The sequence below is a fragment of the Macrobrachium rosenbergii genome, chromosome 59 (assembly GCF_040412425.1).
Source record: "Macrobrachium rosenbergii isolate ZJJX-2024 chromosome 59, ASM4041242v1, whole genome shotgun sequence".
In the NCBI taxonomy this organism is placed as follows: domain Eukaryota; kingdom Metazoa; phylum Arthropoda; class Malacostraca; order Decapoda; family Palaemonidae; genus Macrobrachium; species Macrobrachium rosenbergii.
The window spans coordinates 25,742,114-25,758,603 of NC_089799.1; the positions used below are offsets into that span (position 1 = coordinate 25,742,114).

The window sequence follows — 16,490 nt, forward strand, 5'->3', positions numbered from 1 at the left end:
TTTATCATTTATTAACATCAATTGTTTTCCGATTATCAATATAATTTTTTTTATCCTTTCATTAATATTTTTTTTTATTTTGTTAAAAACATCATTTTTTATTTCATTAACATCATTCTTTATCCTTTCATTACATAATTTTTTATCCTTTCGTCAACATCATTTTTTTTATTTCCTTTTTATTAACATCATTTTTTATCCTTTCGCCAACATAATTTTTTATCCTTTCGCCAACATAATTTTTTATCCTTTCGCCAACGTAATTTTTTCCCTATCATTAACATCATTTCTTATCCTTTTATTAGATAATTTTTTTTTTTTTGTCCTTTCGTTAACATAATTTTTTTTCTTTTATTGACATCATTTCTTATCCTTTCATTAAATAAATTTTTATCCTTTCGTTAGCACCATTTTTTATTTCCTTTTATTAACATCATTTTTATTTCTTTTTATTAACGTCATTTTTTATCATTTCATCACATAATTTTTTATCCTTTCGTTACATAATTTTTTATCCTTTCATTACATAATTTTTTATCATTTCGTTAACATCATTTTTTATTCCTTTCATTACATAATTTTTTATCCTTTCGTTACATAATTTTTTATCCTTTCACTACATAATTTTTTATCCTTTCGTTACATAATTTTTTATCCTTTCATTACATAATTTTTTCTCATTTCGTTAACATAATTTTTTATTCCTTTTATTAACGTCATTTTTTATCCTGCAGTTGTTGATGCGAAAACATCAGGCGGCTAAAACAGTTCCCTCGTCAGACCAAAAGGAACTATGGGAAACAGTTCATCCAAAAGACAGAAATTCAACCCTTTGACAGCATCTTCAGATTTCGTGGAAACTGTAAGTGAATTCTGTGTGGAATAATGATAAAAATAAATATCAATGAGAACTGAAGGTCATAACTATGTTCAGTGTTAGTTAAGATCAAATCAACTGCATGTATGGCTATAGACCTACACAAGCACACAACACACACACACATATATATATATATATATATATATATATATATATATATATATATATATATATATATATATATATATGTATATATATATATATATATATATATATATGTGTATGTGTATATATTGTGTGTATATATATATATATATATATATATATATATATATATATATATATATATATATATATATAGTATGTGTGTGTATATATATATACATATATATATATATATATATATATATATATATATATATATATATATATATATATATATATATATATATATATATATATATATATATATATATATATATATATATATATATATATATATATATATATATATATATATATATATATATATATATATATATATATATATATATATATATATATATATATATATATATATATATATATATATATATATATGTATACATATATATATATGTGTATATATATATACATATATATACTGTATATGCATATATATATATGTGTGTATATACATATGTATAATATATATATGTATTACAGTATATATGTGTCTGTAGAGCCTTGATGGCTCGGTCAGTAGAGCAGCAGCCTTGGAATTCATAGAGTTCTGTGGCGCGGGTTCAAATCCCCAGCCAACCAGTCAGAGAGGCGGACACTTTGCTATCCCTGTAGACACCGCTGGATTATGTATGTAATCAACGGATAGGTTTGCTGAAAAGCAAATGAGTGTTACAGACTAATACGCACACATAAACAAAGCCACTCCAACAGCTTCTAAAAACATAACAGACACCTCATACGTCTCGAACTGTCGACCTAACCGCTTCAGTTCTCCTCGCTGCTGGGAGAAAGGGAGCTGGGGATTTGGTACAATACATGTACACATTCACTACAGGGGTCCAAGCGATGTCAGGCAGGGCATCCGATCGAGGCTACGGCCTACCCCAATGCCAAATCAAAGTCCCTCAAAAGAAGGCATCGTGCTTATCCCATGTAAAAATGGGAAAAAGCACGTTAAAACGAAGAAGTATATATGTCTCTGTGTATGTCTGTAACTATATATGCATTTAATTTCGTTCTAGCTAATATTGAACATAGTTATGCCCCTCAGTTCTCTCTCTCTCTCTCTCTCTCTCTCTCTCTCTCTCTCTCTCTCTCTCTACATATATATATATATATATATATATATATATATATATATATATATATATATATATATATATATATATATATATATATATATATATATATATATATATATATATATATACATACTCTCTCTTCTAGGTGAAGTTCGTGACCAACGAAGCAGCTGCGCAGAACACAACTACCTTAGTCGAGAGATGGGAAGCTTGGCAGCTGAGCGTTCATTCAGAAGTGCTGCAGAAAATGAGAGAGGATTTTATTTACAGACCCAACAACTTTCTCTTGAATCTCTTGACGTTGTCCCTTCAGTTCTACAAGAATTTTCCCAGGTACGTCATTTGGCTTTTTTACTTCTTCAAATGGCTCTCTTATTCTTTCGTTTTATCCGTTTTCATTCTGTCGTTTGTCTTCATTTCACGGTGTAAGTATGAAGGAGGAGACAGCTTTGAAAATACCTCAGGGTAGAATTTGAAGTCAAGATCACCGCGTGCGATCACTGCCTCAAGAATTCACGGATAAAAACTCGAACCATTTACAAAGAGGCAACTACCAAATACTGCATACAACAAAAGCCTTGTTTATAGATATCTGCAAATCAACGATAAACATCGTTCTCCAGCCAAAAAAAAGACCAACTCCTAGTTGATGTTATTACAGTGTATTAATGTAACTGTTAACTTAATAGGAGAGCAACCAAATGAAAATGTTAAAATGAAGTAGATGTATAAGTAAAGATCGGTAAGGCAAGCAGTTTAAAGTTTATGAAATATAATTACATATCCGGCGAGCAAAAAGCCTTTGGAGAAAACGGGAATTTCTAATATATATATATATATATATATATATATATATATATATATATATATATATATATATGTGTGTGTGTGTGTGTGTGTGTGTGTGTGTGTGTGTGTGTATGTGTGTGTGCGTGCGTGCGTGTGTGTGTGTATTTATTTATTTATTTATGTAAATATATATGTACATATCCTCAAGGAACAAGCGAAACGAAGACCTCCATTCTTACAAGTTTATTGCCGACGTTTCATGACACATGTCACATTTGCGAGGCTAAAAAAGAAAATAATTTGCACCACAGAGAATCACGGTATTAAAAAAAATTTTTAATTAAAATATTTAAAATTCACAAAAAATGGCAATGGAGCGTTAAAATTAGGTATATAAATGTACATAAATCAAGAGAAAAAATAAAAGGATCACAAAAGATATAAGTCAAGGGAACCAAGACACAGACTCACCAAGCGAAATTAAAGAATAATACTAAAAGAATACAAAAAATATGCATAAAGGAAAAGCTAGGCAACATATAACTGAGCTGACGACAATAGAGTATTTAACGGTGCCAAAACAAATATCAGAGATGAAGATTTTTCGTTACTAGGGCGGGTCTCCAACCATCACGATCTGACTATCCTATCATTATGATCAAGAGAACTGTTCCCTCGTTAAATACTCAGTTGTCGTCAACTCAGTTATATTTTGCCTAGCTTTTTCCTTTATGTATATTTTATGGCGAGTCGGTGCCTTGATTCCCTTGACTTATATCTTTTGTGATCCTTTTATTTTTTCTCTTGATTTATGTTCATTTATATACCTAATTTTAACGCTGCATTGGCATTTTTTGTGAATTTTAAATATTTTATTTTTTTTTATAACCGTGATTCTATCTGTGGTGCAAATTATTTTCTTTTTTAGCCTTGAAAATGTGACATGTGTCATGAAACGTCAGCAGTAAACTTGTAAGAATGAAGGTCTTCGTTTCCCTTGTTCCTTGAGGATGTGTAAATTTTGGCCGTGGCTTCTCCTCTGTATATATGTATATATATGTAATGTAATAGCCACAATGTCCTCTTAGCTTCTCGAATTCTTTCCCGCGACCGTGTATCACAGTCTCTTCAATTTCTTGTGCTTGGATCTTACGGCTTTGTAGTGATAAGCATATCCAAAAAAGCGCGAAGAATTCGAGAAGTTAAGAGGGCATTGTGGCTATTACAATTACATATGTATCTGGTAAAAGTGACCAGTAGATTCTACATGTATATATATATATATATATATATATATATATATATATATATATATATATGTGTGTGTGTGTGTGTGTGTGTCTGTGTGTATACACATATGTATGTGTTTGTATTCATGTCTACGTCTATATAGATATATAGGTATAAATGAGCACATACCGTAACATCACGATACAAAACCAAAGTGAAAAGTATTTCTTTTATATATGCTCTTAGTGGCCAATAAAAGCAGGGGGGAAAGTCTTAACCTTTAGGCAGTGTGTAGAAACAAATTCTCGGGGCGTAACTGAGGACATCCATTCCATTCATAACAGAGAGAAACCTTTCATCTTCAAGTACATGAGAGACCGTGAGAGTGTTCTTGGAGAGAACTTGTCCCCGTTTCAGCGGCACGTTCTATACACAAGTGGTTACGGGGAAATATCTGGCAGTCACATACTTTATTTTCCTGAGGACGACCCTTACCCTGAATTATGTAATCGCCAGGTAAGTGTTTCGTGATGTTATGCTGATTTGCACATTCGCCCAGGTAAACTTTTGCACGGTCCTTGACAATAACAGGGATGTTTAGATCTCACGGGTCACCTGATGTTTTTACCTGACTTCGTTCAGAATTTTTTCTCATCATGTTACAATATTAATCCAAGGAACTGGTTTGCTTAGTGGCTTCAGAAATGTTGATGTATTTAGTAAGATATGGATATAAAACCCGTTTAGTTTCATATGACTGTATTACACTCATTCATCTTTAATGGCGTATACACAGACAACCCATATCTTTCGTGAGATTGTTGCTGTATTTATAGACTGTGAAACCGCGATCGAAGTCTGAAGGTGAGATTTCCAGCCATACTCATATTCCTACGGTTTTTTTAACTTGTATGAATGCTCTCAATAATTCTCCCTAGGTATATATTGTGCAAGAAAACATACACGTTTATCGTGAAGACAGGTCAGAAGAGTTGCAACTTGCTGAAAAAGACGGTGATGAAACAGTGTACAGATTTTGCTCCGAATCTTCAAGGAAACACGTCGGTTAGTCATGTTTGCAATGTACGCGTACTTTATAGTAATGGATTATTATAGTGTGAATAGTAACCACTTGAAAATCATGCCATTTATCATAATATCTGCCATCGAATGAAAATGACCATTTGATATTTAGGGTAAGAATGAAATTCACAAACGCCAGTAACTGCCTTTGATACCAAAATTGTCCTTCAAATAACACATAAATGTACAAAATGTACTATTCGACATTTTCATGGCTTCCTTCTCCATTCTATTTTAAGAGTATACGAAACTGAACTTGTTAATGTCAGTTCTGAATTAGAATGTTTTTTTTTTATTTCGTAATAATTCAGCTGACGGCATGTTTTCCAAGTTCTGAAAATATCTAATTCCTTTATTTCTTGTTCGGTGTAATATGTGATTCCTAACACTATATTATTTCAGGTTATGTTAGGTTGCGCAGCATCGATTCCTGCCGAGAACCTTCTCCACGTGACGATATTTACGAAGAGATACAACTCGATCCAAGCCTAAGCCCCAGGGGCACTTCCAAAGATTCCGGGGTATCCCTCACCAACGAATTCTCCACTATCGAAGAGGAAAGGAAATCAAAAGGCGACGACGACATCGAACTTCTGAGGAAGAAGCTGGCCGCCATAGACGAATGCAGTGAAGAATTCGCTGACAACGATCCCCCTGAGAGCGAAGAAGCCACCAAGGTGTCCTTGAAACGAAGGTGGTCGAGGGTGTCGGTGTCCTTCAAGGAGAAAACACTTCACGGTTCTGACGAACAACAGCCTAGCGGTCCTTCGAACGACAAGGGCGAAGAAGTCAACAGCGGTGGAGAGGAGCCTGTACAACAGCCCACCCTGAGAGTTCTGATTAATCCGAGGTGTTTCACGAATCGCAAGATTATCATAAGGCGGAAAGGCGATGTTTACGGCACTCACACGCAGAGAGAAACGAGGACCTACTTGTCGTCGGAGAGATATTTCGATCTTTTCAAAGATGACTTTGAAAATTTGGTGAAAATCATGGGCAAGGGGCATTTGCTCTCGAACGACCTCTCGCAATTGCACGCAGCTCTTGTTACTAATGAGATGGTAATAAAGGATGTAAGTACATTAGTTATAAGGTCTCTCTCTCTCTCTCTCTCTCTCTCTCTCTCTCTCTCTCTCTCTCTCTCTCTCTCTCTCTCTGAAAGTAATTTATTAAGTTATCCAGATACTTAATTTAAGATTACGAGAAACTGCATATGAAGACTAGCACAAAATACGTAAAATCATTATATATCTTATATGACTTAAACTGATATTCACCTTTTCTATGCAGGTAGGACCAAGAGTTAAAACAGAGTTCATTCCAACAGTAGAAATGAAGTCATGGCCCTTATGTGCTTTGGAATGGAAATTCAGGGAAAGGAGAACGCTGTCGGATCCAGTGAATAAGACCATGTACAGGTTGGGAATGTTACCTTGATTACAGTAATATTAATATTAAGCAAGCTGTAACTTCTGTTATTGAAAGCTTTATATATATATATATATATTTATATATATATATATATATATATATATATATATATATATATATATATATATATATATATATATATATACGTATATATATATATATATATATATATATATATATATATATATATATATATATATATATATATATATATATATAAAAACTTTAAGAAAGAAGAGTTTTTATTCTTCAATAATGCTGTCGGTACTGTGGTAAGGAAAGTTTGCTCCCTGTTTAATGTGGTATAAATGATACCTTGCAAATGTTGCAGTAAACATAATATGAGTTTTATCAGGCAGATCTTTGCCTGACAAAAATATAAAAACGGCGATCTTTTATATAAGTACTTCAAAATTCTGCCAGCCACAGTATGAAGAGAACTGCATTACTATATTCATTGTTAATGGTCCTGTGTCGTCTCAAAGGCCAGGTGCTCGAAACTGCTTTAATTAAGAAGACAAGAACGTAAACGGGGATCAGGGAAAAGAGATAATGTTGGTCATATCATTTTGTGGTTATGCATAGGTACATATATTTAAAAATAAATCTCTACAGAGAGCTCTCAGGAATCTTTTCGCTCCCCCTTTTCAACCTCCTGCTCAGTTTCTCATTGTGATTTCCATTTGCAGATGGCCAAAAAGTGAAACCATACAGCAAGTGATGAAACTCGGATGCAATCTTGTGCCTCTCGGTCACCACAGTCAATTCGAACAAAATCCAGCCAAGGTGATAGAGTGGCAGATTCAGTTTGCGAAGGCAGAGCGACTTCTTCTGAAGAGCCTCGGTCACACGCAGGTGAAGATGAAAAGTTTTCATACATACAGCATGACTGACCAAGCAGCTTTTATTCTGAGTCCTTGGCTGCTTTCGTTGGAAAGTTTTATTAATGTTAATTGTAGTTTTTCTTATGAAAGTTTTTAAGGGTCTAAACCGGTTGAATGAAGAGCCTCGGTCACACGCAGGGAAAGATGCAAAGTTTCACACTTAAAGTATGACTGACCAAGCAGATTCCACCCTGATTCAATGCCATCTTTCGTTTGAATATTTAATTAATGTTAGTTGTAGTTTTTCTTATGAAAGATTTTAAGGATCTAACCAGTTGAATGAAGAGCCTCGGTCCCACACAGATAAAGATGCATAGGTTCATACACACTATATGAATGACCATGCAGATTTTATCCCGATTTCATGTCTGCTTTCTTGAATGTTTATTTAGCATTAGTTGTATAGTTCTTCTTGTGAATGTTTTGAGAATCTATATCAGTTGAATTGCAGTATTTCTGGCTGGAAGGAAAGGAAACTTCATTATGATTCATTTCTAGAATTTCCCTTTTTATAAGAAGTAAAACTTCATTGCTGTATCTATTAAACTAGCCAATGACTGAAATCACTCAGGTGAATGGGATTAAATTCCTTTGGTCGGTATTTCAAAATGAGAAGGTAATAAGAGACTGATACAATAAATGTAAATAAACGATTTACTTGCTAAGGTCTCGGTCGTCGCTTTCTTTAGAATTATTTTTCAAAGAAAATAAGGGCATATTATAAGATGAATACAGATTTATGACTATTCTTACTCTGTTGACTTAAGGAACACAAAGAAAACGGTATTTTAGTGGTGCTGCGCCGGAGAAATGAATCACGGTCGTAAAGAACGATTATTTATCAAGGAATATATCAGAAGATTAATTCACCTCCTAAATTGTCTTTGTGAAAATGGGATGGTTTTCAGCAAGCCCACCAAGAGAAGAAACACAGTTAACAGAGTCACTGTATTTCAAAATATCCTCCTCCTAAAGAGTGTTCACAGAGACCCTTCAGCCTCTAGATGCACCCACTTTACAGCCATTTACTTTTCTTCTATTTTCGCTTTCCTTTCTTCAGTCTCACTACCAAGAGTCTCTGACTATTAACTCGTCATGTGCTGGGAGGTTTTCTTCCAGTTCCACCTTTAGGTCCTTGTACTTCATCTCTTTATCTTGCAATGCAGCCACTGTAGCTCCCTCTTTTCACTGTCTTAAGCTCTGAATAACCGAAAGTGCCCCAGAGCTAGGCTTGACATCCTAAGTCTCAAAATCAAACAGTACCCTCAGGGGTCTGTGATTTATGAAGCAAAGCAAACAGGGGAAAATGTTGATATAATATCTGTTAACAATAACATTCCAATTCAACTCCCTCTTTTCACTGCCTTAAGCTCTGAGGGACCGAGAGTGTCCCAGTGCTTGGCTTAACAGCCTAAGTTTCATAAAATCCAAACAGTACCTTCTAGAGGTCTATGACTTACACAGCAAAACAGGGACGGAAATTGTTGATGTTATGATACCTGTTGACAATAATTTTCCAGTTCAACTCCCTCTTTGCACTGTCGGAAACTCTGATTGACCGAAAGTGTCCCAGTGCTTGGACTAACAGCCTAAATTTCATAAGTCAGACAATACTCTCCCGGGGTCTACGAGTTTAGAAGCAAAGACGAAAAATGTCGATGTTATAATGCCATCTGAAAACAACTTTCCAGATTCGACTTTTGCTGATCGTGGAACACCTGTTGAGAGACAGTCGGGAGGAAGTTTCGCTCCTCAGCCTCCAAATCTACCGCCATCTCGTCTTCTGGATGTGCGAGCACAACTTCAGGGACTGGCAGGAAGAGAGACTGGGGACCAAAGTGAAATCTTTTCTGAAGTTATTTTACGTTTGTCTGAGGAAAAGGAATCTGCCTCATTATTTCATCAACAATTGTAATCTTCTAGAAACACTCCCCGAACAAAGCTTGAGAAGAACTCAGGTAACAGAGCATCATTTTTTTTCTGCTGTGTGGTTCTCTTGACGTTGCTCAATAACGTGGGAAAAGAAGTTTAAAAATGTTCTCTGCGGAGACAACAAATTTTCGAGAACATTCGTCAGTTCCTTGTGTCATTCAGTTTGAAGCATCACTGGGCTTATATATATATATATATATATATATATATATATATATATATATATATATATATATATATATATATATATATATATATATATATATATATATATATATATATATAGTCTCGGTAATTGGGCGGCTACTTGGAAATCTTAGCTTAATGATAAATAATATTGCCAAGACCAGGAAGAACATTCTTTATTACAAGCTTTCGAGGTATAAAACCTCATCATCAGGTATGAAATTACACGATAGCTAGTTGAATACCAGACGAGTTGTTGTTCAATTCCGGCTTCATCTTTTTAATAGTCAGCGACTCTTCTCAGTCCGTCTAAACAGCTGTAACGTCGAGCGGCCATAACGTCTCAAAATAGTCTCGGTAATTGGGCGGCTACTTGGAAATCTTAGCTTAATGATAAATAATATTGCCAAGACCAGGAAGAACATTCTTTATTACAAGCTTTCGAGGTATAAAACCTCATCATCAGGCTGAAAAAACCGACAAGGATGAGAATCAATAAAATTACAGTAAAATGAATTGTCATAATAAATCTTCAGCAAAAATACTAACGAAATATAAAATGAACAAGTAAATACAAACTAAAAGGGTGAGACGTGAAATAACGAAAAATTAAAAACACAAACATAAAAATATGAAAATAAAACTATAGTGAAATGTAAACAAACTACCACTCACAAAGTAGAATATTTAACGACCTAACTGAGTACCTACTATGAAATTACACGATAGCTAGTTGAATACCAGACGAGTTGTTGTTCAATTCCGGCTTCATCTTTTTAATAGTCAGCGACTCTGAAATTAAAAGGTCCAGTCTATTTGAACAAAAGACAGTACCCGAAAATCCAGGTCAGTGAAAGGATGGTCCTGTGCTAAACTGTGTTCTCTAATGGCAGAAAAGGGTGGTTTGGAAAGGGGAAACCTAGTTCTAATAGAAAGACCTCTGTGTTCCAAAATTCTGTGTCTGAGCCAGCGGGAACTAGATCCCACGTATCGCAGACCACACTGCGAACAAGTGAACAAGTAAACGACACAGGAATTAAGGTCCACAGGCAGAGTAGGCTTCTCTCTCAAAAGTGATCTTATTGTAAAAGGATTACAGAAAACAAACCGGAAACTGATTTGAGGGAAACAATGCTTAAGAATTTCTTGTAACTTTTTTCGGACCATATAGCTACTATGACCAAGGTAAGGCAATTTAATGTACTTTACATCTTTACTAGCAGTACTGTACACCGGTCTGGGACAAAACTTTTCATTTAAAAATTTTTCAGAACTTTGTAAAATACAAAAATGGGATATGAGTTTTCAGAAAAGTAATTCTGGAGGAAAACCATATCTTGATGAAATAAATTAAAATCACAACAAACATTGTAGGCTCTATTAATCAAAGTGCGTATTGAGTTCATCTTATACAACTTTGGCGAAAAACTGAGGTAATTCAATCCCAAGCCAGTAAAAGTACTTTTCCTATAAACAGAGGTCTCAAATTTGCCACTATTTCTGTATACCTGTACATCTAAAAATGACAACTTATTATCCTGTTCCGTCTCACAAGTAAAAGAAATGTTAGGGTGACGAGAATTAAAATATTCAAAAAACAAATCAACATGTGATAATTCCTTAAACACAAGGATTCTCATCCTTGTCGGTTTTTTCAGCCTGATGATGAGGTTTTATACCTCGAAAGCTTGTAATAAAGAATGTTCTTCCTGGTCTTGGCAATATTATTTATCATTAAGCTAAGATTTCCAAGTAGCCGCCCAATTACCGAGACTATTTTGAGACGTTATGGCCGCTCGACGTTACAGCTGTTTAGACGGACTGAGAAGAGTCGCTGACTATTAAAAAGATGAAGCCGGAATTGAACAACAACTCGTCTGGTATTCAACTAGCTATCGTGTAATTTCATACCTGATGATGAGGTTTTATACCTCGAAAGCTTGTAATAAAGAATGTTCTTCCTGGTCTTGGCAATATTATTTATCATTAAGCTATATATATATATATATATATATATATATATATATATATATATATATATATATATATATATATATATATATATATATATATATATATATATATGTGTGTGTGTATGTATATATATATAATATATACATTTATGTATATCTATATATACTTTATATATATGCATATAAATATACATGTATATTCACACATGCATGTACAAAGCTTTACTTTTACCACATATGAAGAACCTCTAAATAAACCATTTAAATCCTTTCGTCAGCTTACCATATTTGACAACTGTCAGAGCCTGACCCAATCTCCTACCTTCTTCTTCTTCTTCTTCTTCCAGGTACTTTTGAGAAACATGATGGATAACTTGCCCCTCTACCTAATGCACACAATTACACTGATGGGCACAGAGGACGAATACTACGAGACCATCGGTGCTGAAGAGATCTACGACATCCTCACTCCAAGCAAGTTTACCATTGCGCAAATCCTTCCTAAGCTCTTCCAGCACAATGACGATTCTTTTGCTGCTCATTCGGTAAGGCTAAGTCTTTCTCATAAGAGCCCCATAATCTTGCGGTAAAGTAGCTACATTTCAACTTTTCTTTACCATTTATGTTCACTTTGTCAATTAACAACTGAAGACTGCTTAATATGCAGTGATCTTTTCATTACTTCAGGGCCTTCAATTTTAGTTTTCTGTAAAAGAAAACTATTGCGCCGGCTTTGTCTGTCTGTCCGCACTTTATTCTGCCGGCACTTGTTCTGTCCGCCCTCAAATCTTAAAAACTACTGGGGCTAGAGGGCTGCAAATTGGCATGTTGATCATCCACCCTCCGATCATCAAACATACCAAATTGCAGCCCTCTAACCTCAGTAGTTTTTATTTTATTTAAGGTTGAAGTTAGCCATAACCGTGCTTCTGGCAACGATATAAGATAGGCCACCAACGAGCCGTGGTTAAAGCTTCATGGGCTGCGGCTCATACAGCATTATACCGAGCCACTAAAAGATAGATCTTTTTTCGGTGGCCTTGATTATACGCTGCAGTGGCTGTACAGAAAACTCGATTGCGCCTAAGAAACTTCAGCGCATTTTTACTTGTTATTTTATGACTTTCCAGCCACTATTTCTGAGAGGATTCACCTATTACTTTCCTTTTGGTTGTTGCCTCGACCATGTTGAATACGGTATTATTTCTGTATTAAATTCTTTTATAATTTCTCTTTCTGTGACTAACAAAGTTTTATTTCTTTCGATTACATATCTTTTAAGGCACTTTTATCAGTCTATCTACCTGTACATACAGCCAAGTAGGGTTTATTGCCAATTCACTCACACAAATGGAAGAATACAGGAAATAATGTCAGTGTTGCCAGTTTGCTTATTTCGTCAATCAATTTTTTTTTCTGTTATTACCACTTTAGGCTAGCAAAGTCACTTATTTTGTTGGGGGTGGGAAATAAGATTGACGGCAAAATAAAGAGAAGAGACGAAGTGCGATCCTATCCGCCGTAATCAAAATTATTCGTAAAGTGTTAGATGGCAACCATCTTGAAAAACAGCGATAAATTTCGACTCTTCAGTGATCCCTAGAAGTGTAGTGAATGTTACTATTTATGATAGCTGATTTTACCAAGAGAGAGAGAGAGAGAGAGAGAGAGAGAGAGAGAGAGAGAGGTTGTATTAACTGTTTCACTCAAGATAAACATGTAATATACTTCCCGTCAAAATGGCAATACTGGCTGAAGCAGATAATCGCTAACAAGTAGAACACCAATATTCTACAAAATGCACCAAATCTCTCTCTCTCTCTCTCTCTCTCTCTCTCTCTCTCTCTCTCTCTCTCTTTTCTAACGTTTTTACGAAAAAAAGGGCCCCAGACTTGAGAGACTGAACTTAAAAAAAAAAACTCTAACAAGAACACTAAAAAGAGATTAACGTTACTCCACCACGACCGTAGTGAATAAACGAAGTCCCATTACTTATGTGTGGGTTTATTATTCATAGCCAATGACTAAGAAATGAATATCACAAATAAATATATAAAAAAAGGCTACGAAACCTTTGAACTGGCAAAAACTATTGTTTATGGAAGGCATGTCGTCCTGTCATCTTTTCAGCATAGTTGGCGGGAGTTGCTAATTAACTGATTTTTTTTTTCCAGGGCATCGATAGTGAGGATGAAACCAGCGATATCCATCACCTTCAACTGAAGGTTAGTTAGTTATAAAATTTCTTCTATAATTAACCTTCCGTTTGTCATCATTGTCATCAATGCCACGCCTATTTTTAATGAGTGTTGAGGACATGCATCGTTCAACTCTTGTTCACCTCTTGGACATGACAGTGTTGTGTACAGTACAAATCTCTTGCTCCATATCATATAAATAGATAGATGTTAGAAGAATGGGTGCTACTTTGGCTTGTTATCTACGCACCACCTACTCCGGGGTACTAGTGCTAAGCACCGTATGTTAAATATAAAGTAGACGGCCGCACGAAGATATCGTTTATTAATATAATTTGTCGACCACACAATACGGAAATGGGTGTATATAATACTTTGATCCCCGAAAGGCTAGTACTAAAGACGGTGTCCCAAGGAGCTTCCGACGTGTTTAGTACTAGCACTCGGAGTAGGTGACGAGAGGATAACAAGCCAAAGCAGCACCGAAGAATGGACAGCAAGACTACTTACAGATTAATAAGGTGTACTTGAAAGGTCAGGTAGGTTTTATCTTTAATTTCGAATCCTCTCGACAGATGGAGCTGCACCGCCTACGCGAGGAACGCGCGAAGAGGAAACCCTCCAAGGCGAAGAAAGTCTCCTTCAAAGACAAAGCCAAGCAGAAGCCTCGAAGAAGCACGAAGACGAAGACTGAGTCGAGGATCGACTTGTCTCCGAAGCGATTCAGCGCGGAAAAGATCAGGTCGGAGAGGCTCATCACTCTTTTCGCCTACCATTTCGTCAGCATGGCGCATGCGTCCAGTGAATTCGAGAGCTATTCACAAGCCTACTTGTACTACCTCCTGGCCCAAACTCTGGTGACTCTCTTGCAGGAAATGAAGAAGAAAGTCGACCAGGATTTAAAGCAGAAGATTGGCGTCGAGAGAAAGATTTCCCTAGATGGCATCCAGGGTCTTTTGAAAGATAACTGGGTCATGTCAGACGCGGGGGACGTCATTTCGACGCCCATTCACGTTTCTGGGTATATTTCCGAAATGAATACCCAAAAGGCAGAACTCGTTCCCGCGCTAGGAAACATGTTATCTCCTCGTTCAGATTCATCTTCTTCATCAGAGTCTATAGAAGAAAGTCATCTTTGATCCGTTTAATCTTATAATTTTCCTCGTGGTTAAGAATATAAAATCTTTTTTTATTGAATCAAATACCTCCACTTACATAACATGACGTCACCCTCATAAACTAACTGCCTAAGTCATTTTTTTGCCCAAGTCACAATCATGACTTAGGCATAGTGATAATAATGCCTAAGTCACTGTGACTTAGGCAGAAAGCTTTTTTTGGAAATTTATTCCACTTACTTTCTACATCTGACTTTGGCAAGTATACCAGTAGGTGCGCCACATATTGGAGATTAGATTTAGGCAAAAATCCAAAAATCAATGAAAAATGACTTAGGCAGTTAGTTTATGAGGGTGACGATGATCAAGATGATCTAAAGAGATTATTGTCCGGAAGTTATTCACGTATTTTAAATCTGGAAAGCCATTATTTTTTTATATGCCACTCCTTTTCAGGCTAACATGATTGACACAGTAGTCTTTATAATCCTTTATTTGACATTCTCCGCTTTTTATACACGTTTTCATAACTCATTTTTTGTGTAATAATCACAACAAAATATGGAACGAAACACGTCTTCTAGTCAGTAGTATTAATGTCTACCTTGCATTACCGTAAGAGAATATTGTCTGTGGCAATAAGATTCACACAAATCAACATTGTAAGACATTATTTAACACAAAGCCTTATTTATTCTCCCTGTCTTCCATTATTCCTGATTTGTAATCAACTGAGCTCCTGAAAGTGTACCAATTAAAGGTAAAAATATTCTAGTTGATGAAATACCCTGAGTAAGATTGATACAGTACCTGTTTTCTCTCATTATTGACTTTCATAAAGCAAATTCGTTACTTATATTACATTTAATCATCAAAGAATACCTTTCAGTATTTTTTTAGAGCTGACACTTCACATTTCCCGAGAGAGAGAGAGAGAGAGAGAGAGAGAGAGAGAGAGAGAGAGAGAGAGAGAGAGAGAGAGAGAGAGAGAGAGAATATTTGGTAATCCTATTTAATTTTTTCCTATATTGTTTCCAAAAAATATCACCCAGTCCAGTTTTTGTATATTTTTTCCCGAGAGACAGAGACAGAGAGGGAGAGAGAGAGAATATCTGGTAATCCCATTTAATGTTGTCCTATATTATTTTCAAGAAATATCGCCCAGTCTTAGGTCCAGTTTTTGTATATTTGTATATTTTTTCCCGAGAGAGAGAGAGAGAGAATATTTGGTAATCCTATTTAATTTTTTCCTATATTATTTCCAAAAGATATCACCCAGTCTCATGTCCAGTTTTTGTATATTTTTTCCCGAGAGAGAAAGAGAGAGAGAAAGAGAGAATATTTGGTAATCCTATTTGATTTTTTCCTGTATTGTTTCCAAAAAATATCACACAGCTTTATGTCCAGTTTTTGTATATTTTTTCCCGATAGAGAGAGAGAGAGAGAGAGAGAGAGAGAGAGAGAGAGAGAGAGAGAGAGGGAGAGAATATCTGGTAATCCTATTCAATTTTTCCCTATATTGTTTCCAAAAAATATCAC

General features: G+C 35.2%; 1 protein-coding gene across 3 annotated transcripts in view; it reads left to right on the forward strand.

Moving 5' to 3' along the window:
- LOC136837535 (uncharacterized) overlaps positions 1-15,722 on the forward strand; it is a 21,452-nt gene extending 5,730 nt beyond the window's left edge. For 2 of the 3 annotated variants that reach the window (XM_067102382.1, XM_067102383.1), the window contains exons 2-12: positions 735-862; positions 2,273-2,460; positions 4,491-4,662; positions 5,085-5,211; positions 5,632-6,302; positions 6,520-6,647; positions 7,350-7,515; positions 9,236-9,502; positions 11,983-12,180; positions 13,810-13,860; positions 14,409-15,722. In XM_067102382.1, the coding sequence (XP_066958483.1) occupies positions 794-862; positions 2,273-2,460; positions 4,491-4,662; positions 5,085-5,211; positions 5,632-6,302; positions 6,520-6,647; positions 7,350-7,515; positions 9,236-9,502; positions 11,983-12,180; positions 13,810-13,860; positions 14,409-14,972 (2,601 nt within the window). In that variant the 5' untranslated portion in view covers positions 735-793 and the 3' untranslated portion in view covers positions 14,973-15,722. The remainder of the gene's footprint in view (positions 1-734; positions 863-2,272; positions 2,461-4,490; positions 4,663-5,084; positions 5,212-5,631; positions 6,303-6,519; positions 6,648-7,349; positions 7,516-9,235; positions 9,503-11,982; positions 12,181-13,809; positions 13,861-14,408) is intronic. The other variant, XM_067102384.1, reaches the window with a different exon arrangement.
- Positions 15,723-16,490: the final 768 nt, after the last annotated feature.